The 24958-nt window shown below is 41.3% G+C and overlaps 2 protein-coding genes and 1 pseudogene across 4 annotated transcripts; 2 read left to right on the top strand and 1 right to left on the bottom strand.

The window, feature by feature from the left end:
* Positions 1 to 1399: 1399 nt before the first annotated feature.
* seta (SET nuclear proto-oncogene a) lies at positions 1400 to 8651 on the top strand. Its single transcript, XM_046350390.1, has 8 exons — positions 1400 to 1710; positions 2815 to 2872; positions 4872 to 5014; positions 5105 to 5208; positions 5311 to 5424; positions 6716 to 6886; positions 7598 to 7726; positions 7820 to 8651. The coding sequence occupies exons 1-8, from the start codon at positions 1638 to 1640 to the stop codon at positions 7841 to 7843; spliced, it is 816 nt and encodes a 271-aa protein (XP_046206346.1). The 5' UTR covers positions 1400 to 1637; the 3' UTR covers positions 7844 to 8651.
* A 1431-nt stretch (positions 8652 to 10082) lies between these two features.
* On the top strand, positions 10083 to 21101 carry gle1 (GLE1 RNA export mediator). Of its 3 annotated transcripts, none has more exons than XM_046350387.1 (23): positions 10083 to 11025; positions 11184 to 11302; positions 13147 to 13282; positions 13430 to 13521; positions 13650 to 13805; positions 13918 to 14082; positions 14318 to 14429; positions 14877 to 15005; positions 15273 to 15524; positions 15636 to 15794; positions 16956 to 17104; positions 17246 to 17306; positions 17397 to 17651; positions 17806 to 18031; positions 18159 to 18271; positions 18427 to 18496; positions 18633 to 18775; positions 18975 to 19165; positions 19348 to 19477; positions 19600 to 19704; positions 19804 to 19886; positions 20016 to 20079; positions 20222 to 21101. In XM_046350387.1, the coding sequence occupies exons 7-23, from the start codon at positions 14403 to 14405 to the stop codon at positions 20288 to 20290; spliced, it is 2226 nt and encodes a 741-aa protein (XP_046206343.1). In that variant the 5' UTR covers positions 10083 to 11025; positions 11184 to 11302; positions 13147 to 13282; positions 13430 to 13521; positions 13650 to 13805; positions 13918 to 14082; positions 14318 to 14402; the 3' UTR covers positions 20291 to 21101. The 3 variants fall into 3 exon arrangements, with proteins under 3 accessions (XP_046206343.1, XP_046206344.1, XP_046206345.1); XM_046350388.1 differs by having other exon boundaries at positions 13435 to 13521; XM_046350389.1 differs by lacking the exons at positions 10083 to 11025; positions 11184 to 11302; positions 13147 to 13282; ... (2 more) ...; positions 13918 to 14082; positions 14318 to 14429 and having other exon boundaries at positions 14756 to 15005.
* Positions 21102 to 22665: 1564 nt separating this feature from the next.
* LOC124035175 lies at positions 22666 to 24588 on the bottom strand (annotated as a pseudogene).
* Between the last annotated feature and the right edge of the window lie 370 nt (positions 24589 to 24958).

The raw sequence follows: 24958 nt of genomic DNA on the forward strand, positions 1-24958 counted from the left end.
AGAGTTTCCAATACCTTTCAGAGAGTTTATTTCTGTGATCAAAGCCATTCCCAGTGGTCTAACTACACTTATGAAAACTCATTTTAATTTTGGGAATGATCACAAAGTTTTTCCAGAACACAGATTGGAAGGTGTGGGCTTACTTGAGAGATTTTGTTGTAATAAATATATGAAACAAATTCTTCATTCACAAAACCAACTTACACCGAGAGGAAAGTTTTTCTGGAACATGCTTATTCCTGACATTGTCTGGAAAAATACATGGTTAAGACCTTACAAATACTGTATACAATGTTAAGGAAGTGCACTTCAAAATTTGACATAAGATATATCCATGTAATTCTATGATTTCCAAATGTGTGGCTATTGATGATATCCTCATTTTCTGTGAAAAAGAAGGTGAGAATCTGTCTCACTTGTTCTCTGAATGTAAATTTGTGTCAGAATTTTGGGAAAACCTTGCAAAGTACTTATTTACCATTATGAACACTGCCTATATTTTTGACATGAAAGATATAATATGTTACTATTGCAATGATAACAAAACCACTGAAATTATTGTTAATTTTTGTTATTCTTGTTGACAAATACTTTATACACAAACAAAAATTCCAAAATTATATACCAAAATTACACAATTTTCTGATTGAATTTAATTATCTTATTAAAACATTAACCCTAGTGAATAACAACAAGAATAACATACTCATGAATCATTATAATAAGATATTTTCAGAGTGAATATAATTGCACTTAAATTGTTTATTTATTTGTATTATTTTATTGATATTTTGAGTATTGTTAATACCTGTGTTTGGTTTGCTAGACATGTTTGATGTATTATGAAAAAAAAAAATAGGGGGGGAAATGTTGATATTTTTTTCAACAAAATCCCGCCTTTTTTAAGTTAGTGGGTGGATTCAATTATGCTTGAGCTGCTGGAGGTGTATGGCCCATGCCATGAACGGGCAACAAGGGTGAGGGAGGAGCTGCATTCTCAAATCGAACAGTAATCTGCGCCACTCGGTCATGTTGTCAACAAGGAGGTTTGTTGCATCGTCCAGAAACATACATGTATTTTACATTGCATATGTTTGCATTTTCAAACTAGTTTCCATTGTGAAAATAGATAAAAGCGTTATCAAAAGCAATCACCTTTGCATTTGAAAACAGAATCCTACTCCCTACGTCACTTTTGTTTTGAGCCGACCTTGCCTGGGCTTTGAACTTGATGCCTGGTTCCAAAACGAATGCAATCAACTTTCACCCGGTGTAAAACACGCCTGCCCTGTCCAGATTAATCGAATCCCCTTAGTATAATGCCAGCCCTGTGTGTGACCTCGCCTATCAGAAAGCAACACTAGAATCGAGCAAGTAGACTTGTCCTCGAGAGGCGGAGCCCGGTTGGTTCCATTTTCTGAGGCGCGTTCGTAATGAAAGGGAGCGCGTGAGTGGGCTTGCCTTGAGCTTCGTGGTGTCTGACTTACTCGTTTTTTATTGTGTAGAGGAGGGCTGCACACGTTGTAACGGCACACCGAAATTTTAGGTAGAAATAATAATCTCCTGTTCGGAGAGAACAGAAAAAAACGAATTCAGTGTTCTTTTCCGAAGTCTGTTATTCACAGCCTTCGAAAAACATGTCGGCATCGGCGGCAAAAGTGAGTAAAAAGGAGCTGAACTCAAACTATGACGGCGCGGACGAGACCTCCGGTAAGGAATGGCGGCCTCCAGTTAACCGCCATTTTCACTTTCTTTATTAGTTCTATTGAAATTTACAACTTGAATGCAAATGAGTTCACAACTAGTAATGTGTTGTCCTTGTGCTTTTCAATATGAATCTGCCCAGTTCTGGGTGCAGTCTGTATTGTCTGCGGTGAGTGCGTAGTTCTAGGTTCTACTACGTTAGACCGGTGATGGAGGCCATGTTAGCTAACTACGTTAGCAACATTTCATAGCTAGCTAACGTTACCTAGCTAATTGTTTAATCAATGAATATCCTGTTCAGTATTTTATTTTGCAAGTCTAGTCCTTGGTACTGTAAAAGCAACTGTACAACCATTGTTATAATAGACAGTGCATTTTTGATTCATAATTAATGTTTTCTATGTTGAATGAAACACCGTGGCCTTGTTACTTTGTTGTTGTTCATATCCGCCATAAAGCTAGCCAGCGAATGTGATATTTGAAACATGGCTAACTAGCTTAACTTACAGTTAGTGAGCCGTAGTTTTCGAGAAGTAGGCCATTGGAAGAATTATGTGCGTTGATTCAACAATGCAGGGTTAGTTAAAAACAAATAACTTGTGCATAGTTTCGATACAATGCAGCTAACGTTAGTTAGCTAGCTGTAAGTCAGTGTTGGGGAATCGAGGCACTGAGTGCAGTGTGCAGACTCCCACATTCAAACCACGCGGCCCTCGCTGTAGCCAGCTGGAAGAACCGCGGTTTACAAGCTGCTCTGAAATTGCTAGTTGCAGAGGTGTTGCTAACACTACGCGCACACATTTCAGTCATGCATGGTAAAAAATCATTTGTTGATTATGATTGATGTTTTCGCCCATTTTGCACCGCTTTATTCAGACAACAAATCGTTATCAGCTCACTCCTGCAACTATTTTGCATCCATGGACCTGAGTGAAGCTTGGGAGTTCAGGGTCAATTTCAAAACAAGAACATTAGCTCGTAACTTTTTTGTTGTTGGCTATAAATGTGCAGGAACTTGGTAGTTACTATTTAATGTTGATGTATATCACCAATGCACTGCACCGAGAGTCACTACAATATTTTCTGACATTATTGCATTTCTCATTACAGAAAAAGAGCAACAGGAAGCTATTGAACACATTGATGAAGTTCAAAACGAAATTGACAGGTAAGCCATTCAAGTTAGTGTATATCTGTCAGTATTAAACAAATTCGTGTTTAACTGTGTGACAATGTGATGTTTTTTTTTCTGCTGTAAAAACCCTTGGGTGGGCAGCCTAAGCAAGTTTTTTTTCGAGTTCAGTTTATGTCCAAACTGTCATTTTTTTAGTGTATGTATATATTAGAGGTCGATCAATTTTATAATTTTTCACCGCAGATACCGATTATTGGAGGACCAAAAAAAGTTGACACCGTAATAATGACGATTACAACAATACTAAATGAACAATGAACACTTATTTTAACTTAATATAATATGTCAATAAAATCAATTTGGCTTCCAATAAATAATGAAACATGTTCACTTTGGTTTAAATAATGCAAAAACAGTGTTGGAGAAGAAAGTAGAAATGCAATATGTGCCATGTAAAAAGAAGACTAACCATTAAGTTCCTTGCTCAGAACATGAGAACATATGAAAGCTGGTGGTTCAATATTCCCAGTTAAGAAGTTTTAGGTTGTAGTTATAGGAATTATGACGTGTCGACCATTTCTCTCTCCCAATTTGTATTTCATATACCTTTGACTATTGGATGTTTTTTATAGGCACTTTAGTATTGCCGGCCTAATCTCAGGAGTTGATAGGCTTGAAGTCATATACAGCGCTGTGCATCAAGTATTGCTATGTGCTGCTGGCAAATGCAGTAAAGTGCTGTTTGGCTGAATGCTTACGCGCCTGCTGCCGCCTACCACCGCTCAGTCAGACTGCTCTATAAAATATCAAATCACAGACTTAATTATAATAAACGCACACAAATACAAGCCGTAGGTCATTAATATGGTCAAATCCAGAAAACTATCATTTTGAAAATGAACCGTTTCATTAATTCAGTGAAATATGGACACATTTCATATTTTATCGAATGGGTGGCAACCCAAAGTCTAAATATTGCTGCTACATTGCACAACCTTCAATGTTATGTCATAATTCTGGAAAATTAATTACTGTCTTTTTTAGGAAGAAATTGTCACATATACCCTGAATATCCTTGCTCTGAATGCAAGAGAAGTGACACAATTTCCCTAGATAATATTGCCTGCTAACAGGAATTTCTTAACTTAATATGCACGGTTTAAAAAATTTACTTCGGTCTATTGATTTTAAGAAAGGCATTGATGGTTATGGTTGGGTATATTTGTGCAAAGATTGCTTTTGTTAAATCATCCACCGTTTGGCAAAGTTGAAGTAGGCTGTGATTCGATGATACATGCACTGCATTGATTATATGCAACGCTGGACAAGCTAGTTAACTACACATGGTTGATGATATTACTAGGTTAACTAGTGAATCTGAAGAATTATTTTTGTATTTTTTTTTACAAGGCACGTTTAATACTAGCTAGCAGCCACAAGGTCCTTTTCATGCTGCACTCGCGTAACAGGTGGTCAGCCTGGATTGGATTGCAACGTAATCGGCCATGATCAGCGTCCAAAAAGGCAGATTACCGATTGTTATGAGAACTTGAAATCGGCCCTAATTAATCAGCCTTGACGATTTTTGAATAAACTCTTTCGGTATAAACTTAAATGACTGAAACCAAATATAAAGTATGTAGAAAAGAGAACGGACCTATAATTAATTTAACAGTATTGATTTTGTTACGTTTGAGCAAAAACATAAGACATGGTAAAATGCATATAGACTTGCAGGAAATTCTTTAAAACGACTTCACTCAGCTACATGGCAGAACATGTACAATTCTGTTTACATTAGCTTTAAAACCTACACCATTTTCTCTCAGCTCCATGGCACAGTGTGTAACATTTCAGGAAATTCATGTTAAAACATTTCTCGGCTCCACAGAGTAATTTAGTTAATTTCAGGAAATTGACGTAAAATGCTTAAAAAATTACATGTATACATCACTTTCGGGACATAAAACACCACCGTAGCCCCTTTTGATCGAGGAAAAACCCTGATATGCATGTACAATCTTCTTCACAGACTGAATGAGCAGGCGAGTGAGGAGATATTGAAGGTAGAACAGAAATACAACAAACTCCGTCAGCCATTCTTTCAGAAGAGGTCAGAACTGATCGCCAAAATCCCCAACTTCTGGGTCACAACATTCGTCAACCATCCGCAAGGTAAGTTTCTTTAGGAGGCTGACACGGGATTTTACCACTGGAACCTAGAATGCTCAGACGTTCTGACTGTTTAAATTTTTCCTCCTACAGTTTCTGCCCTTCTTGGTGAAGAAGATGAGGAGGCACTTCACTATCTGACCAGGGTGGAGGTTACAGAGTTTGAAGATATCAAGTCAGGCTACAGAATAGATTTTGTAAGTGAAGGTTACCATCATATTGCATTCATAGGATATTGCATTAATGGCAGCAATATGCCATTTGTTGCCTTAATTAAATGTATTTATTTTGTCTTCCAGTATTTTGATGAAAACCCATACTTTGAAAACAAAGTCCTTTCCAAAGAGTTCCACCTGAACGAGAGTGGAGACCCATCATCAAAGTCAACAGAAATAAAATGGAAATCAGGAAAGGTATTTCATATCACCTCTTTTCACATGCATGGAAATATTGGAGATTCTCTAAAGGTGCAATATGCAGAAATCGCTATATTTCCTGGTTGCTAAATAATTTCAGTTCTACACAAGCAATGTGTAGAGAATACTTGTACCATCTAAACCGATGAGAAATATATATTCAGTAACCCAACATTGCATTTTCAGCGGGTATACAATTAGACTAGCTTTCAATGAGAATGACAGATCAATAGCTCACATTTCTATGTGAAATTGGTCTGGTTGCCCAAAAGGTTACATATTGCTGCTTTAAAAGTACAGCATTTGGCAGAAACAAGTAGGGCACATACACCAATATGTTGACCAGACTTTTTTAACACTGCGTACCTGAAATATGGGGGGGAGATATCTCTGCAGTTGCATATAGCAACATTCTTTTCGGATAATATAAATTGTCATAAGTATTGATTTCAGGGGAAAGCTATATGTAGAAGTCGACTGTGGGTAGCGTTAGCTGGCTGTACTTGTGCCAAAACTCTGGTATATTTGCCTCCCGGGTGGCGCAGTGGTTTAAGGCACTGCATCGTAGTGCTAGTTGTTCCACCAGAGACTCTGGGTTCGAGCCCAGGCTGTGTCGCAACCGGGAGGTCCATTGGCCAAGCGTCGTCCGGTTTAGGGAGGGTTTGGCCGGTAGGGATATCCTTGTCTCATCGTGCACTAGTGACTACTGTGGCGGGCCGCACGCAGTGCACGCTGACCAGTTCGCCATGTGTACGGTGTTTCCTCCAACACATTGGCTTCCGGGTTGGATGCGCGCTGTGTTAAGAAGCAGTGCAGCTTGGTTGTGTTTTGGAGGACGCATGACTCGGCCTTCGTCTCTCCCGAGCCCGTACGGGAGTTGTAGCAATGAGACAAGACAGTAACTACTAACAATTGGGCAGAAAAAGGAAAACTTTTTTTTTTTTTTTACTCTGGTATTTTTAATCATATAGCTAGCTTGTTCTCCATATTTTTTAATAGTGAACCAATATGTTTTTTGTCACTTATTAGCCTGACTGATCAAAACTCACTTTCTCGTGCTCTCTCTTCAGCAGACATACAGTGAGCAATATGCTTGGAACATCAAACCGCAAATGAAGTCCCTTGAAATTCCCAGCCCCAACCTGAATGTTGTACCTAATTTTGGTTTTCATGTAGTGAAATGCTTGTGCTTCTACTTCCAACAATGCAGCAATATCTAACAAGTAATATCTAACAATTTCACAACAAATACCTAAGTTGATTTGTTACCACTGTGACGTCTCTGAAGGACCTGACAAAGCGCTCCAGCCAGACGCAGAATAAAGCCGGCAAGAAGAGGCAGCATGAAGAGCCAGAGAGCTTCTTCACCTGGTTCACTGATCACTCAGATGCTGGGGCAGATGAGCTGGGAGAGGTCATCAAGGATGACATCTGGCCAAACCCCCTGCAGTACTACCTGGTAAGTCTCCAACAGTGGTGTAAAAATACTTTAAAGTACTGCTTTACATAGTTTTTTTGTGGTATCTGTACTTTCCTTTACTAGTTATATATTTTTGCCAACTTATACTTCACTACATTCTTAAAGAAAATAATGTACTTTTTATTCCATACATTTTCCCTGACACCCAATGCTTAACAGGACAGAAAATGGTCCAATTTACACACTTATCAAGAACATGCCTGGTAATCCCTACTGCCTCTGTAAATTATGTGAGGGTTGGACTGTGCCCCTGGCTATCTGTACATTTTAAAAACAACAAAATCGTGCTGTTTGCTAAAATATATTTAAGTATGAATCTTTTCAAATTCTATATATTAAAGCAATTACATTTACTTTTGATACTTAAAAAAGTAGATTTAAAACAAATACTTTTAGACTTTTACTCAAGTAGTATTTTACTGGGTGACTTTTACTAGTCATTTTTTTATGAAGGTATCTTTACTTTTACTCAAGTATGACAGTTGCATACTTTTTCCAACACTGGTCTCCCAGGCCTAGCACACCCTGTTATCGATGTTCTCTTGATTTTGAATAGGACTTGTTACCAGCTCTTTGATTTATGTCCATTGTGCAACTTTATTATTCCTTCTTTGGATGTCATCCAGGAGATTAAGTCTCCTGTGTAGATGAAGAATGTATAGTTAAATTGTTGGCTAATTTGATTGGCAGGTTCCTGACATGGATGATGAGGAAGCAGAAGGTGAAGATGATGATGACGAGGAAGGTCTTGAGGACATTGATGAGGAGGGTGATGAAGATGATGGAGAGGAAGATGAGGATGACGGAGATGATGGGGAGGTATGTCCTAGATAATTGCTTAATTGGCTATATTGAATAGTGTGATTTGTTATTATGGTGTTGCTGATATTTTTTTTTCTTTATTTTGTTTAGGATGATGAAGGAGAAGATGACTAAACTGAAAAGTTACATCTACCAATACCCTTTCCTATTTTCACCCAATTTGGTTATCCACCCATATTTGGGAGCAAGATTTTGTATTTTTATTTTGTGCTTCGTCGTCTCATTCTGAAGCCTCACTCCTGTCTGTGCCATGTTAAGTTTTTTTGTCTCATCTAAAAACCAATGGCAAATTCCTGCCTTGAATTGTATGTACCACCCCAATTCCCAAATTCATCGGAAGAAAAATAAAGACGTACAAAAAAATAGAATCAGCATGCCATCTTGAGTAGAATTAAATAGCAATTTATATATATAATTTTCTTGCAGTTAAAGGTTGTGATAAATGAATAAAAGCCATGGTGCAGTGACCTAGCTCTAGCAGACCCCTCTATAGTTTTTATAATTTTGTTCAGGTGGCGAGTAGATCCCTGCAAATAATGCCACCCCCCTTATGTGGTTACAAGTTAACAGAAAATACCAGCTTATTCCCATCACTTGTAATGTTTGGGGTCAATGCTGGGGTAGGGTAAAGGGATATCTTGGGGTGCTGGGGTGGGTGGGCATTTTGACACCATTACTATATCTTTTTTTTAAATTGTTTTCCAGACATCCATGAGATGTGAAAGTACATTTTTAATAAACAAAACAAAACTTTAAAAAAATGCTTGTAAATTTGGGCCCCCCACAGCTTCATGGAAAACAACCTGTTATCTCATGGAATTTACATCTAATCACTGTTTTATTTTCCGCTGGGGGGAAATAATCATCTGTTTTAAACTTAAAGGTGTACAACTTGTTTTGTTACAATAAAACTTAATGTGTACACAAATGTGTGTGACTCTTCTAACCAACCATAGTATTCAATTGTAGTGATTTATCTAGAGCCAGCAAACTACATTGATAAATGTCTGGCGGTTATGGCTAAAATGGTGTACTTGTGGTACTGGACCAGTATATTAGTGTTACTGACAGTTTATTTTATATTTCAGAAGTGTATACAATCACAAGAAATACGACATGCTGTGTTGGTGCCACTTTGTATTATGAAAATGCAAAAGTTAATTGGTAGGGCCAGCTGAGCCAGGTATCCTTTTGTAACTTCGAATGCAGGCGTTGTCAACTTCTGAATGATTGGAGTCAGGAAGTGTTGATGGTACAAGGATTTAGCAATCGGTTTAGTTATCAAAGCCCCAAATGTGTGCTCCGATTGCTTTTTGGTTAGACTTTGGCCGTTACGAAACAAACAGCATAAGGTAGGTGGTGTATGGCATTGGTGCCTTCAATTTAGAAAACCCTCACTTGGTTGCCAGACACGTTTGATGGATGAGACTAGACTCATCAAAATCATATACCGAAACTTATTTAGCTCTCAACCCACCAAGGTGCGTGTGATCGCTGTCCAATATACCAGGTGAAATGTCTCCGCCGAAAGTCATGTCTGTTAGTACCTAGGTGGTTCGAACCGCTCGACGGCACTCTTAGTTTCCCTGTAACTATTATGTGAGGGCGCAAGTCGACAGTGAATAAAGTTGCCAATTATTGTCCGCTGGACCTGCATAACAAGTTTATTTTTATTTAACCTTTAACTGGAACAAGTCACCGAATCCCTCCGTAACACAGGCTTTGACGAATATTATCACACACAAATACAGTGAAACAAGTGTTTGCAGCCGACGTTCTGACGGTTGTCTCTGCTGGCCAATTTATGCAAGGATACCCGTTACTCTTTCATATGTGTGCAGTCATGCAGATCAGGTACTAGCGAGTTCGGACGAAACGGTTAAGAACATAAATGGTGCTTGCTTAGGACGTTTACAACCAATTCATATCAAATTCGAAATGTATCGCTCAAATTTGATTTCGTTTGAGCCCATGGCCTGGAAAACTACGTCGTGTTTACAAGGATGGTCGAATGAGTTGTCGCGATCTACAGGCAGGAGATATTTTGCGGTAATTATACGTGTAGCAGAGGATTTCCCGTTGCTACTGGCAACGTGAATTAGAACGTGGGTCCAACGAATGTTCTCCAATCACCAGACCGATATCTTTAGAGATGACCGGATCCGATCCCATCCGTAGAGATTTAACAGGTAAACAAATCACTCACTTTTGCCAAACCAGTTTTTATTCATAATCCGGTTATGAATAAAGAACATCTGTGAGATTTTCAGCTTGCTGGACATGCATGGAGTGATCATGCTCCCGGGTACAGTTCTTATCTCAGGTTGTCTTGTGACTTTCTAGCAGCTAGTTGCCCTACTAGTGCAAATTATGTTGTGTAGTGTGCTCCAACTCTAGATTAAGTTATTGGTTGAAAACGCGTGTACACTTGAAGAGAAGAGCTGCACTGAAAAGACGCCACAGGTTAGTAAACGTTTAGTCAATAGAGTTATAAACAAACACGGATTCAACCTTTGAAATAAAGTGGGCCTATAACAGTTAAGCCATGACTGCCAATCAAAGAGGTGTACAACATCAAAGGGAATATTGGGCAGCTCTGTGCCATGGTCCCCTGGGTGCTGGACCCAGGAAGAACCTCCACTGGGATGACACAAGTGGGAGGTCCTGCAAGTAAATGATTTGCTCCTCACAGATACATTTTCATCCAGTGCAATGGACATAGCTTACATTTCACATTTATTAACATACATTATTGCTCACTATTCCCAAAGATATATCACGCACGATATCATTAGATATACTACCAATATTGATTTTCATGACTCTCAGGGGCCTTCATACTGTCTGGAGCAGTTGACTGACCTGTCTCATGAGGATGAACAAGAGCAGAGGATGCATGGCCAGTGTAACAAATATAGAAAAAGATTGGTAGACTCATGATGAATGTTTGATCTCTGAAGAATGAGGTATGTCAGTTGATAATATATAGTGTGTACAATTCAATGTTTGCCCCTTACACAACAAACCCTGGAAGAGGCTATCCCACTATCACAACTTACAGAGCAAAGTTCTCACTTGCAATCAGCAATATCTAGTACCCTCTTGTTTGTTGCATAAATGTGTCATATAAACAAAGAAACTGGGCGTGTGTGTGTGTTTCTGTCTGCTGGCGCACCAGTCTGAGTATCTGAGTGCATGCCAGCATGTCATTGACGAGCAGGAGGAGGATCTGCTGGATTCCACCAAAGACCTGGTCCTTGGAAAATGAGAGAACATCTTCCTCCAACACTCCCAAAGTAAGAGGTGGGAGACTGGCCACAACAGGTGTGGAGTAATATCATGACATGAGCACATTTAGTCATCATGCATACGTTTGCAAACATTCACAAGACAATGTAAAAATGTGTGAGGCAGTTTAGGACTAGCTTGGTTTTAATCTTTCCATTTCATAAAGGGCTGAGTCGGGGACTCTACATGGGGAAAGAGACATGCCACTGAGGAAGCTGGTAGAAGCAGAGATTGATGGGGTGGCAGTAGCCACACAGTTGACAGCCCTGAATGAGGCTGAAAAAGGTGAGCTGCACTCTCTGAGAATTCTTCAGGGAGTGCCATGAACAAGAGGTACTCTCCCCAATACATGGACTTGCTTAGATTGACAAGGTGTCAGTGTCTTTGCAGGAAAATGGAAAATGACAATAAGAATTGTGGTCTTATATTTTGATTGGAAGAACAACAATGATTTAATTTTGCAGATAGATTGTAGGTTCTATCATTTTAATTGTTTGCATAATTTCCAATCCCTTATTTGAAATGTTTTCCCTTTATACTTCCCCCCTTCTCTACCATCCCTACCCTAATTGGAGTAAACTAACTGACAACAATACTTTTACTGCTACTTACAGCTATTTTGGTCACATCTACGGTACATGTAGTTAAATCATTAAATATTCAGAATCTCCTCTCTCTTCAAGTGCTGGATTTTCACCCACAACAGCCAATCCACCATTCATTCAGATCTTAACTCCAACCCACCGATATCCACAGATTAACCCATCTTTCCCTGTATAATGCCATTTTGCTATTTCCTTTTTGCAATACATCCCTCCATTTTACTATGATGTCTTACTGGGGTTCCTGAACCTCCCTATTTGTAAAAATGTATACCGATATTGCCTTAAAAATAAATGTTTTACCCAAGAGTATAATGATATTTTCCATAACAATGCAGTTTGCAGGTCAATCTGAACTCTGATATTATGACATAGCAACCATTCCTGGACCTGACTCCATAAGCGAGCCACCGATGGACAGTACCAGAAAATATGTTCTATTGATTCTGTTTCCTCGTGCACAAGGCTGACTGTTCAATGCCCCATATATTGAGCATTCTTAAAAAATTTTTTTTAAATTAATTGATAGACAGAATCATTGAGGACATCAAAGCAGAGGCAAGGCCTACTGGAGAGACTGGCGGACAAAGAAGCAGAAAAAGTAGTGTGTATCCATGACTGAATTTTCCTTTCACTGTGTGGTGCATATCCATTGTCATAGATGACATTTCAAATGTTGTTTCTGCTTTTCTGGCTCTCAGTATCTTGCTGCAAAACTCAACAACAAAGGAGATACAGCAGGAGGCACAAAGGAGATACATCAGGAGATACAGGCCCTGCTGGACCAGCTGGAGGAGCTGAAGCAGCAGAGTGAAGAGAACAAAGAGAGTCTGAAGCAGGCACACCAGACACAGAGGCAGAGAGCAGAGCACAGTGACGATTCAACCAGACAGCTCTCTGCAAAGCTGCTGGAGAAGGTCTGACACACACAGGTCCTCAGGCTACTCTCACGTGTTGACATGTGGTGTTTGGATGGAAACAAGGGGGTTGGGTGTGATCCTGTGAATTATATTATATGGGAGGAACACATGTAGATACATTACCAAGCGGTCCAAGTGTCACAATTAACAAGCGGCCCAAGTGTCACACTGCCCTATGTATTTGTGTGACATCATTCAGGAGACTAAGGTGGCAGAGGCTCTTTTTTCAGCTGAGAGCTGGTGTTGCCGCCACTCCAAAGAGGTGACTGCAAAGAGGCAGCTTGAAGTGGAAATCACTGTTCTCAAGAAGTGTATCTCCTCCTACTGCTCCAGCAGGGCCTGCTGTATCTCCTTTGTGCCTCCTGCTGTATCTCCTTTGTTGTTGAGTTTTGCAGCAAGATGCTGAGAGCCAGTAATTGTGACTACCATGAGGCATTCAAGACATGTTTCATGTGAATGATTCATAATGGTTTGTCTTTGGATTTGATTTTGATTTTTAATTTTTATTTAAAAAAGAAGTTGTCCAGAACCTTGAAATAAGTGTATTTTGCAGGCATTTCTTCCTTTCTGATTACTGCATTATGTGTTTTGTTGTCTGTCTGTGCAGCCAGGTGACCAAGATGGCTGCACAGATCCACACTGTGGTGGAGAAAGGTCGTGCTGAGACGGTTGGGCTCCTGATCCGGCCGCACCGCTTCACCTCTGACAACTCCGTCAACAAACTAGAGAACCAGAGACAGAAGGTAAACGTGTTTCTCTTTCAGTCATCAAGTGTAATAAACTATAGAATATCAAACCTTGATAAGGACTGAAGATGACAAACCATTCTGTATCTTTGAATGTCAGGTTATTTGTGGATCTTCTTTTTGAGACCACCCTGTCTGTTGCAGAGTAGAACCTGACACAGCCCCAGTCTGAAGCGCAGCAGCTGAAGAGTTCAGTCAAGAAGCTAGAGAGACAGGTGGAAAACTATAAGAGCAAGGTACAGTTGATCAGCCTATCGGAGTGTCGGCTGTACTTCAATCAAGGTGTTATAATCCAGCTATAATGCTGCATGCTATCCAGTCTGTAGCTAAGATTTTGAATTGATATGTGACAATTGTGCTGCAGGTTCAGAGGGCCCGCTTAGAGTCAGAGGACTACTGCTTAAAGCTGGAGATCTCAGAGACGAATCACAGCACCCAGAAACAGCTTGAGGAGTAGGTCCGGGAGTGCAGCATCCTCTCCAAGCAGCTGGAGCAGCCCCTCAAGGCCAGACAGAGACAGGTCTGTCTTACTACTGAACATCACTCAAATACCTGTGCAGTATTTCAGTTTATGTTTCAGTGTCAAGATTTAAATGTAGTGTTTTTTATTTATTTTTATGTTCTTTATTAAGTGTCAACTTGATCATTTTGGTTGGACTTCTTCAACTTTTATGTGGATCAGAACCTACAGCGGGCTTTATTCAAAGAGGTTCAGCCAGGCCAGGGCTCTGGACCTGGAGAGTCAGTTGGGACTCAGTAGGACAGAGTTCAGTCAGTTACGCAGAAGCAAAGAGGATGTGAGTGAGACATTTTAACCCACAGACCTGGTTTTCTAGAGAGTTATCTATATGTGTTATACATTATACATCCAATATCTAGTAAAATATTTGTTACAACTTTGCAAACAATTGCAATGGACAGGAATACTATTTATACAAACTATAAAATCTAAAACACCATAATAAGGAATGATACACAACTATGATAACTCTGTCAAACTGAACTGATATGGAAGTCCTTCTTTCTTTGCAGATGGAATGAATATTCTGGAATCAGTTGAGGAACCTGAAGGAGAGACTGGAACAATCTGACTCCACAAACCGCAGCCTGCAGGATTATGTTCAGTTTCTCAAAGCTTCATACAGTAATGTGTTTGGTGACTCTGTCCTATCAAGCTCTCGACACACACACTCACCAATCGGATTGAATATTCTTAGAATTATATTGTATGAGCTGTATGAGTTCTATTTTTTATATTCAGTTGAAATGTACTGTACTGTTTAACAATAACAGTAACAAATGCTTAAAATGAGAATGGACAGTCTGGTGTGTTTCACAAACAACAAACTCAGAAAATGAAGGAAAAAATCTAGATAGTTATCCAGCTTTTACACCCAGTATTTAGATGAACATTGTTCACAACATGTTACGATTTTACCCATTATGAGGACAAAGTAGCTTTGAGGATAAACAGCCTCGACTCGGAACCATAGATTTATCAGAGTCGGAAATGGACCACGTCGGAGTTTGACTTTCAGTGGCACTTATACCGCAATCAGCAGCTAGCCTAATAATCACCTGTCTCTTATAGTGTTTGTCGTGTGTTTATTTACACGCCAAAATGCCTGCTGAAAGTTTACGATGGGATACATTGGAGGCCTTGAAAAACTCACCAAAGGGAAGACTGAAATACAACCCAGACTGGCTCGAAAAGGGGGAGGTAATGAACGTTTGCATGCTAACTAACGGCTTCACATATATAACGTTAGCTCAAAGGTTCAAAGTTGTTTCGCATGTTCTGCATTCGCTAACTGACAAAAACGAAGTTACAACATCACCAATGTAATTATTAGTCTGCTACCTTGCTGGACCATGGTATGTCTACGATTTCAGTATTCTAGCCAACATTGGACACGTTTTAAATATGCATTTAATTTAATTAGATATGTGATAACGTTACTGGTATGATCCTTTCTCGTCCCTGCAGGATATTTTGTCAGGTTGTAATGAAGCTCCTAGCTTGTCCCCACTCTCTGGGCTCATCTTGAAGAGGCTTAACATGAGCCCTCGAGCGCTTCAGAAGACCTGCTCATTGGGCTCTGCTTCCACTGACCCAAGCACAGGCCTGTCTGAGGAGGCCCCAGTCTCCTCAACCAGCCCCTTCCCTTCAGCCAATGCTCAGCCCACTCCCCTCTCTTCTCCACTACTGGTCCCCAGGTTGAAGAAAGTCACAGAGCAGGCAAGTCTCTTTCCCGCTTTGTTTATACCATTATGTAACTCCCTCTGCACACTATTTTATTTTACATTCGTATGAACTCACCACATTTGTCTTCATATCGATCCACCGCAGATTGTTGGTGATGAGGACAGTGCCCCAGATGCCAGCAAAAATCTCAGTCCAGTCACCAACCCCATTCCTTCTCCCACCATCTCACTGCTGTCTCCCAGGGCAACTCAAATGGAAGGATGTATACGCATTTGTGAGGAGAAACATCGTGCCAAAGCTAAGGTTGCAAAAGCTCTTTTCTTTTTTTCTTAGTTATCATGTTCATGCATCAACATGGCATAATAATATATTGAATGCATTAACAGCAATTACCGTAACCAAACCAACATTGTAGATTAGAATGGTAAATGTGATACTGGTGTGCCATCCCCGCGGCCTCCGCAATGTATTAGTCCACTCAGACAGGCGTGCATCAGACAGGTGACCCGTGTACCATAACAACAAAATATCTACAGTACCCGTCAAAAGTTTAAATAAGTGCTTCACAGAGTTCAAGTAACAAACACTTCTCAAGATCAACTGTTCAGAGGAGACTGTGTGAATCAGGCCTTCATGGTCAAATTGCTGCGAAGAAACCACTACTGAAGGGAACCAATAAGAAGAAGAGACTTGCTTGGACCAAGAAACACAAGCAATATCCTTTGGTCTGATGAGTCCAAATTTGAGAATTCTGGTTCCAACTGCTGTGTCTTTGTGAGACGCAGAGTAGGTGAAGGGATAATCTCTGCATGTGTGGTTCCTATTGTGATGCATGGAGGAGGTGTGGGAGTGCTTTTCTGGTGACACTGTCAGTGATTTTTATTTAGAAATCAAGGCACACTTAACCAGCATGGTTACCACAGTATTCTGCAGCGATACGCCATCCCATCTGGTTTGCGCATAGTGGGACGATCATTTGTTTTCAACAAGACAATGACCCAAAACACACCTCCAGGCCGTGTAAGGGCTATTTGACCAAGAAGGAGACTGATGGAGTGCTGTATTGGATGACCTGGCCTGCACAATCACCCGACCTCAACCCAATTGAGATGGTTTGGGATGAGTTGGAATGCAGAGTGAAGGAAATGCAGCCAACAAACTACTTCAAGACTGTTGAAACATTCCAGGTGAAGCTGGTTCAGAGAATGCCAAGAGTGTGCAAAGGGTGGCTACTTTGAAGAGTTTCCACATGTTTAACACTGTTTTTGATTACTACATGATTCCATGTGTTATTTTATTGTTTTGGTGTCTTGACTATTATTATACAATGTAGAAAATAGTACAAATAAAGAAAAACCCTTGAATGAGTAGGTGCGTCCAAACTTTTGACTGGTGCTGTATATATTGCATTATGTTAAGATAGCATTTCATACCTAATCTAGACTCTTGAATGTCCTGGTGCAGATGGAGCTGAGTCTGAGGCAGGAGCTGCAGGAGAAGCTGGTGGCCTCAGTTGCGAGTCGTGAGTCGGAGCAGCTCAAACGCTTTGAGGAGTTGATGGAGCTGAAGCAGAGACAGGAGGACCAGAGTATGAGGGACATGATGGAAAGAGAGTACGCACTGCTAGTTTTTATCTCTAAAGCATAATCGTCTCCTTTTCACCCACCAATATGCTGCTGTCCCTGTGACAGAATTGAAAATGTGTTAAATGTCAAGAATCTTCATTTGTTGCTTGTCTTTCTCTTGTTTAAAAGAACACAAGAAAGCATTGGGCGCCAAGAAAAGTTGAAAGAAGAGCACAAGAACAGAATAAAGGTATTGAAAGTTTAAACATTGGAATTTCAGAAAGCAAAATGCAAAACAGTTGTATTTAGATACAGGTTGAAAAACCTCCGCCCCTCACAGATCCTGAACCTGCGCCTGCGGGAAGCGGAGCAACAGCGTTTGCGGGAGGCGGAATTTGAGAGGCAGAGACAGGTGGAGGGTAGGGAGAGACTGCGTGCTCTCAATGCCATCCAGGAAGAGATACTTCAACTCAATCAGCTCCTGGAGCTGGCCGCACCCACCCAGTCAGGCCCCTCCCCTGATCTCACATCCTATAGCACCCGTGCCAACCAGCTATGCTCCCAGGTGTCAGAGGTGGTGCGCATGACAGCGGAGGTCAGTGTGATTCTCTTTATCCCTCATCTATGATTGTCTTTGTCGAAGTAGACCCATGCTTTGGGGGAGTGGGGAATAATATCTATTGTTTTCATCCTGTTTATGACCTTTTTCTGTTCAATATGGGTAAGTCGTTGTGATTGTGATTGTGTAGGGGGAGTTCCCCAGTGTGGAGGACATGACTGTGGCAGAGCGGGCACTGCATGAGATGAGGTCACTCATCCGGGTGATGCAAGAGGCGGCTGCCCAGGCCCAGGAGAAGAGGAAGAAGCAGCAGGAGGAGGAAGAGGAACGCAGGAAGATGGCAATGCTGCAGGCCCAGCAGGAAGAGCAGAAGAAGAGTGCAGCTCTGTCAGCCAAAGAGAAGGCACGGAAAAAGGGTAAGGAGAGGGAGGATAAATGGATGGGTGAAAGGATTGTCTTTGTTTGGTTACATAGGGTATGTATGAAATGAGTGAAAGGTTAGGTAGTGAACAAAGGGTTTAAAAAGCACTCTTCTTTCCAAAGGCCTGCAGACCAAAGCTGAGCAGAGCACCCTGAAGTGGTACCAAGAGCTGCAGGACTCTGCTAACCAGTGTGCACAGTCCTTTGAAGGCTTGAACAACACTAAGGATATTCAGGTTGGTTGAAACTGTGCATGGGTGAGGAATGAACTGTGCCATTATAAGAAAATGCAGTTCCCATGTTATGATACACCTTCACATTAATAGCTAAATTACAAACAAATGGCAACATTACCCTTTTGTTCCTATTACCTTTTACATTTGTTTTTCAGACAAAGAAACTAAGAATGGAGCTCCAGAAGGCAGCCACAATCCCTGTCAGCCAGATCTCCAGTATCTCAGGTGCGTCTGGGTTATGGAGAGGGCTCGGAGGCTTATAATGACAATCATTTTATCTATGGGAACGTGAAAGAAGGTGAACATTGCTATAATAATCGTGAGATTGAAATTGTCTGCGCCATGTTTGTCAAATACCCAGGTTCCAAGCTCAGGGAAATATTTGACAAGATTGACAAGCTGTTGTCTGGGAGATCAGTGGTATCCGGAGGGAAGTCTGTCTCCACCTCCCAGCATCCCAACGGCCTGGACTTTGTCAGCTACAAACTGGCCGAGAAGTTTGTGGTGAGTTCACATGACCTTGGCTTGAACTGCTGGAGACACAGCACTATTGGTCTGTATTATCTCTTTACAATTCTATACTTCTTCCTAATTGCCTAACTTTTCTGTTACGTTTTATACTCCCATAGTCATACAAATAAAAGACTGTAGTGTCTTTTTTCATAGAGCTCTTAAATGCTTCCTTGTCAATGTGTTTCTCTAGAAACAAGGAGAGGAGGAGGTGGCGTCCCACCACGAGGCAGCCTTCCCCATCGCTGTGGTGGCCTCTGGGGTGTGGGAGCTTCACCCCAAAGTCGGAGACTTCATCCTCGCCCACCTTCATAAGAAATGCCCCTACGCCGTGCCCCACTACCCACCTATGAAGGATGGCACATCTGTAGAGGAATATCAGAAGTCAGTGAGGCATCACACTGTTTTGCAATGCATCTGGAACAAACTGTAATGAAACAGAAATTGATGTAATTCCATGACTTTGGGTTGAAAACACCAATGCTGCATTTTAAGTGCGATGCTTCCACAATCTAAGCAGATGAGGTTAGTTGCTCTGGCTGAAGTGTTGTTCTGTGTCCCACCAGAATCTTAGGCTACCGTGTGGAAGATGGAGGGGTGGAAGCTCAGGACAGCTTTTTGAAGAGGATGTCAGGAATGATCCGCCTCTATGCTGCTATGATACAGCTCAGATGGCCTTATGGCTCCAAGCAAGGGGTATCAACAATCCTACATTGTTTACATAACGAATGCTAATATCACTATGTCAAAGCACTTCACTGACCCCCCCCCAATCGTATACTGTTATTAGGCTGACCTTTTATTATCATTGTGTCCAGCCTGACCCACATGGGCTGAACAACGGCTGGCGCTGGCTGGCTCAGATGCTGAACATGGAGCCCCTGGCAGACGTCACGGCAACACTCCTTTTTGACTTCCTAGAGGTGATGAGTCATGTCTCTGACACCTGTCTCCAAAGACGGTCTCTGGACTAGACATTTTATGCAGGTCACTGACGTCCCCTGTTCTCGGTCTTCCCTTAGGTCTGTGGCAACGCCCTGATGAAGCAATATCAGGTTCAGTTTTGGAAGCTCATTCTGCTCATCCAAGAGGAGTACTTGCCAAGGTACAATCGCCACTCTCAGCAGTTCAGTTTTACATCAGAACAAAATAGTCTGCTGTAACTTTGTGGTACACTCTACCTTGGCCGCTCTGTCAATGCTCAGACTTCATGTTGTCATTTGTCCTTTCTTAGGATTGAAGCTGTCACCAGCCAAGGCCAGGCGGGCTCAGTCACGAGGCTCAAGCAGTTCCTGGAGGTTAGTGTGCTGCAAGGCCAAGTTATAGCACAGTATCATAGGCACCGTTGTTTAACTGACACTGATGCACTGTCTTTAAAACCTACTGAACTCTTAAAATTGGTCAAAAATGATCCTGTGTTTTCTTTTGTCTCCCTATCAGAGTTCATTAAGAAGCAGGCAGATCTCTCCCCCCAAAGGCCAGCTGAGCTCTCACTTCTGGAGATCCTGAGTGGGGGATGGAAGGATGGGAAAGAAGGTTTTGGACATGACGCATCAGTTGGATTCAAGGCTGCATCACCCCAGTCCACAACTCATAGAATGCACTAGGTAGAGAAGCTCAGTCTTGATGTGGAAGTTATGTTTGCAATGATGCACTATATCCTGATCAATTTGCTTAATAGTATGTATACTTAGTATAGTTGGCTAAAACCAAATTATAACTGGCTTGTATCGTGACTGCAACATGAACCATTTTATCCAATCTTCGTGCTAATCCTACTACATAGTCATATCTGTTGTTTTTCTCCTTACCCTTGAGAACATTATACTAATAGGGTAGTTATGTAGCTTCTTGCTGTACAGTTAAAGGCTTTTTCCCTGATTCAGTGTAATGTGATTAGTTTGCTTTACCAAATTCATATGGTATTACTTATTTTAAACTGAGGGATTTCTTTCCCTTTTTGTTTCTTTGTATTTATCTTTTTTTGACTGCTTTTAGATCTGAGTACTCAATCATGACGTCCCCTATTCAAGTCATTTTGTCAGGGTGGTCATAATGGAATGGAATCCACCAACATGTTTATAATTTGTACATTGACATGTAATTAGCTGTTTTTATATAGTGTGAGGTTTGCATTTACCACTCTGTTAGTGCTGAGCTTGTACCAAACCGTTGAGGCTGCGTTCACAGGCAGCTCAATCACAGATCATAATTGGGATGCCTGTCTAAATGCAGTCTTAGAGTGAAATGAATAATACAGGTGTAACTTGTAAAATAATGTACGGTGTTACGGAATTAAAACCCTTTTTATTTAACCTTTTTTACATGTATGCACATTAGACTGGTTAATACAAGTTTGTCCAATGGTAGCTCCCAAATGATTAAACCCATTTCACTTTGCAGCCATCCTGCATAATTGAGAATACATTTTCTGCTCATTACTGGAACCCTCGAACAACCATCTGAGGTAGAATAAGCAGTCAGGAAGTTAACATTAACATAAGATTGAGTATACTTTCCATCAAAGCATTACAAGTGTATTTCCTAATTTATGGAAGATCAAACCTAGAGGGAAAATTTCATGGCGTCATCAAATGTCATGTTAGCTCGTTAAATTTAAACCTTTGAATGGAAAATAAAACTGGCAAAAGAAAATGGAACCCAAAATGCTAAGACTGGAGGTAATGTAAATTTAAAACGGCCAATTTGGTTTTACCCATGTCATAGACATTGTTCAAATCTGCAGCTTTGACACTGGGGGACACCAGGTAGACAGTAAACAAGTATAAACAGCTAATTGCTGCCAGTTTTTTTTAAAAGCAAAACAAATCATTGGGTGCATTTTCACAGACAATATCAAGCTTGGAAGTAGATTTCTGTAAATTGCAGCAGGTGGAAAAGGTCCTTAGGACAAAATGTTATTGCATTTTTCTGCCTATCATGCAATCTTAATGCAATCACTTTTCCCCATCTCATGACATTACAGATTTAGTCTGCAGCACCAGCTGTGCCATCAGAGACTCTGGGTCTTCATGGCTTTCGCCCAGGCTCAGCTCTTCACCTTGGTGTTCTCCATCATGTCATTCCAGGGAGGTCCGAGGGGTGATGCAAAACACACTTTGGCTAGGCCTAGTGTCGACCCAGGTTAGGGAGATGGGTTGGCCGGTCAGGGATGTCTCCTTGTCTCATCGCCACCCACTCATTGACACCAGCGTCTCACATCACTCCTGCATTATTGGCTAGTTATATACAGTGGGGCAAAAAAGTATTTGGTTCTCCCACTTAAAAAGATGAGGCCTGTAATTTTCGGGCATTAAGATTTTTAATGAATTTATTTTCAAATTATGGTGGAAAATAAGTATTTGGTCACCTACAAACAAGCGTTACCTGTACTAATGGCACCTGTTTGAACTTGTTATCAGTATAAAAGGCGCCACCAAGGTGAGCAAAAATGCCAGGTGCACTGCCCGCAACGAAGGAGTGGCTTCGTAAGAAGCATTTCAAGGTCCTGGAGTGGAGATGCCATAGAAAATCTTTGGAGGAAGTTGAAAGTCCACGGTGTTTCCTCCGACACATTGGTCTCATCGACTCCTGTGGCCAGGGCCGGGCGCAGTGCGGCTGGCTTCCGGGTTGGATGCGCGCTGTGTTAAAGAAGCAGTGCGGCTTGGTTGGGTTGTGTATCGGAGGACGCAGGACTTTCAACCTTCGTCTCTCTTGAGCCCGTATGGGAGTTGTAGCGATGAGACAAGCTAGTAGCTACTAAAAGCAATTGGATACCATTAAATTGGGGAGAAAAAACAGGGTTAAAAAAATAAAGATTTTTTTCTCATTTGGTCTGTCATAGTTGAAGTGTTGAAAATTACAGGCCTCATCTTTTTAAGTGGGAGAACTTGCACAATTGGAGGCTGACAAATTACTTTTTTGCCCCACTGTATCAGACAACCACACAAAATGTTTTGTCACCCACATACTTTTCAATCTTTTTGAGATGACAAACATGGCAGCTGCTCCAACATACTTCGCAAAGAAGTGCCAAACTTGCCCTCACGGACAATATAGTCAAAGGAGGCCAGGGTCTCTCCAGTGGACCGGTACACGTTGGGCGAGATAAGGTGAACCAGCCAATCATCTGCCCACTTATGCCATTTGATCTCCTCTCTGAAGATGGACAGTGAAGAGAAAAGGACATTTAAGCCTAGATGATGCTTGACAGAATCTATCAAGAGTAGTGATGCACAGTAGGTCTTTAGAGAGGTTTGGACAAATGCATTAATTTTCATTAATAACATTGAGAATTGTCATTATGGGCAGCAGTAATTTGGCATCCAATGTGTTCACCTACTTGCTGGAATCTTTCTCTGGGTACATCATCTGACCTTCAGCTTCATTCACCATTACTTGTTGTTGAACTCTCACCTCCTTCCCCTTCTCATTGACCACTTTCATCTCTGGGTAACAGCGCAGAATCTCTGAGATGGTTTTATCTCTGGAGGAAGAGAGAGAATTCAGAATGCTTAGTTATCATGATCAAGAAGGACCACTTTATGTAAAAGAAAAAACAACTAGAACGCTTCTCAGGAGGTAGCTACTTACTTGCTCACCAACTGTCTTCAAAGCGCTGATTATTACTGAGGAATCATTCAGTTGCTGATAGGTCAAGAGCACAGAAGGAGAGCGATCACATGACAAGTTTTCCATCATCCCATAGACACCTGTAACTAATACCAAGCCTAGCCATCAGATCCGACCCACTTGCTTACAGGTGCACTATGGTCGGACAGGCTTCCTGTGTAGATTAAGACACTGTAGAGCCGGTGCGAGAAATGTACTTCAAATTGTCCCATTATCCCCACTGTTACACAGAAGACTGAGCAACTGCTAAAAAAAACTAGAAGTCGTCCAATCTTCTCTTTGTAACAGTTAGGCTAATGGGACTATTCGGAGAACGCACTTCTTATCCCTGGAATGAGGTACGTTTTCCAAGCCAAATATATACAGGAAGCCTGTCTGACCCTAAATAACCACATCATTGTTCACCATTAGGATTGGCATTTTTCTGTAAATTGACCACTTGATTTCCTTCCTCATGACACCTCATGACAGGGTTGACCTCCACAATCTCATATGGAATCCGATGGTAGTCCAGAAAAGCTCGCACTTTACTGCAGAACGGGCAGGTCTTGTACTGGTACATGGTCAACTTCAGGCCACCATCAGAATAAGCCTGTGGAAGACGTACAAGTCAGAAACATTTTATGAACTGCAAACATATTTAAAAAGGCCAAATGTGGTTGAACGTGGATGTAACATTGGGCAAACTACATGACAAAAGTACACCAGCCAGTAGTTCTGAATGTGGCGATGCGTTCCATCTGATTTATTAGGCAAACCACCGACAGGTTGCCATGCTTTGCTTCAGGTAGACTATATGGACATCAATGAAAATACATTTCATAGCTAATATTATTGCCTATTACCTTGGCATCTTCTTCTTCAGCAAGGTGATGTTGGACAGACAACTGTATTGTTTTATACAAGCCAAGTCCCCTCCAAGCAGGAACGCACACCCCAGGACACGGCCACCGCGCAGAGGGGTGAAGGGCAGTTTGGATCGGAATCCTGAACCGCCTGTTCCGTGTGCCCTGCTTGATCTATGCAGCGAGACCCTTGGAACCAGAGAGGCAATATTCCCAGCAAGACATGCTGCAGACTCCAAAATGTGCCAGCCGATCTTACCGACAGTTCTCGCGCAGGAAGCTGCCATCTTGCTTTTACATACATTCCCACAATGCAGTGCGTAGGGACTTGTTCAAGAACATAGTATCGATTTACGATTTGGTGGGGTGTTGGGGTGTTCAAGAGCGTCAACATCAATGTTTTAGAAGCTTAAGGTCGGGCATACTGTAAAAAAAACGTCTGTCTGCTACCTAAGAGCCGGACAGAAGGCAGAAAATAGATATAGATATTTGACATCGGTAGGCCAGTTCTTTTTTTTGCCAGTCTCGGTGCACAGCTGTAAATCATTTCCTAACATAAGATAAATGGACAGAATAAATCACTGCGTGATGCTGCTATGTACACCAAAGCAAAATGATATGATCAGGCATTATATGACCCGTCATTTGTATTATTTATTTAACTTCACTTATATGACTATTTGGGGGGGGGGCTAAATTA

Source organism: Oncorhynchus gorbuscha, linkage group LG05, assembly GCF_021184085.1.
Source record: "Oncorhynchus gorbuscha isolate QuinsamMale2020 ecotype Even-year linkage group LG05, OgorEven_v1.0, whole genome shotgun sequence".
In the NCBI taxonomy this organism is placed as follows: Eukaryota; Metazoa; Chordata; class Actinopteri; order Salmoniformes; family Salmonidae; genus Oncorhynchus; species Oncorhynchus gorbuscha.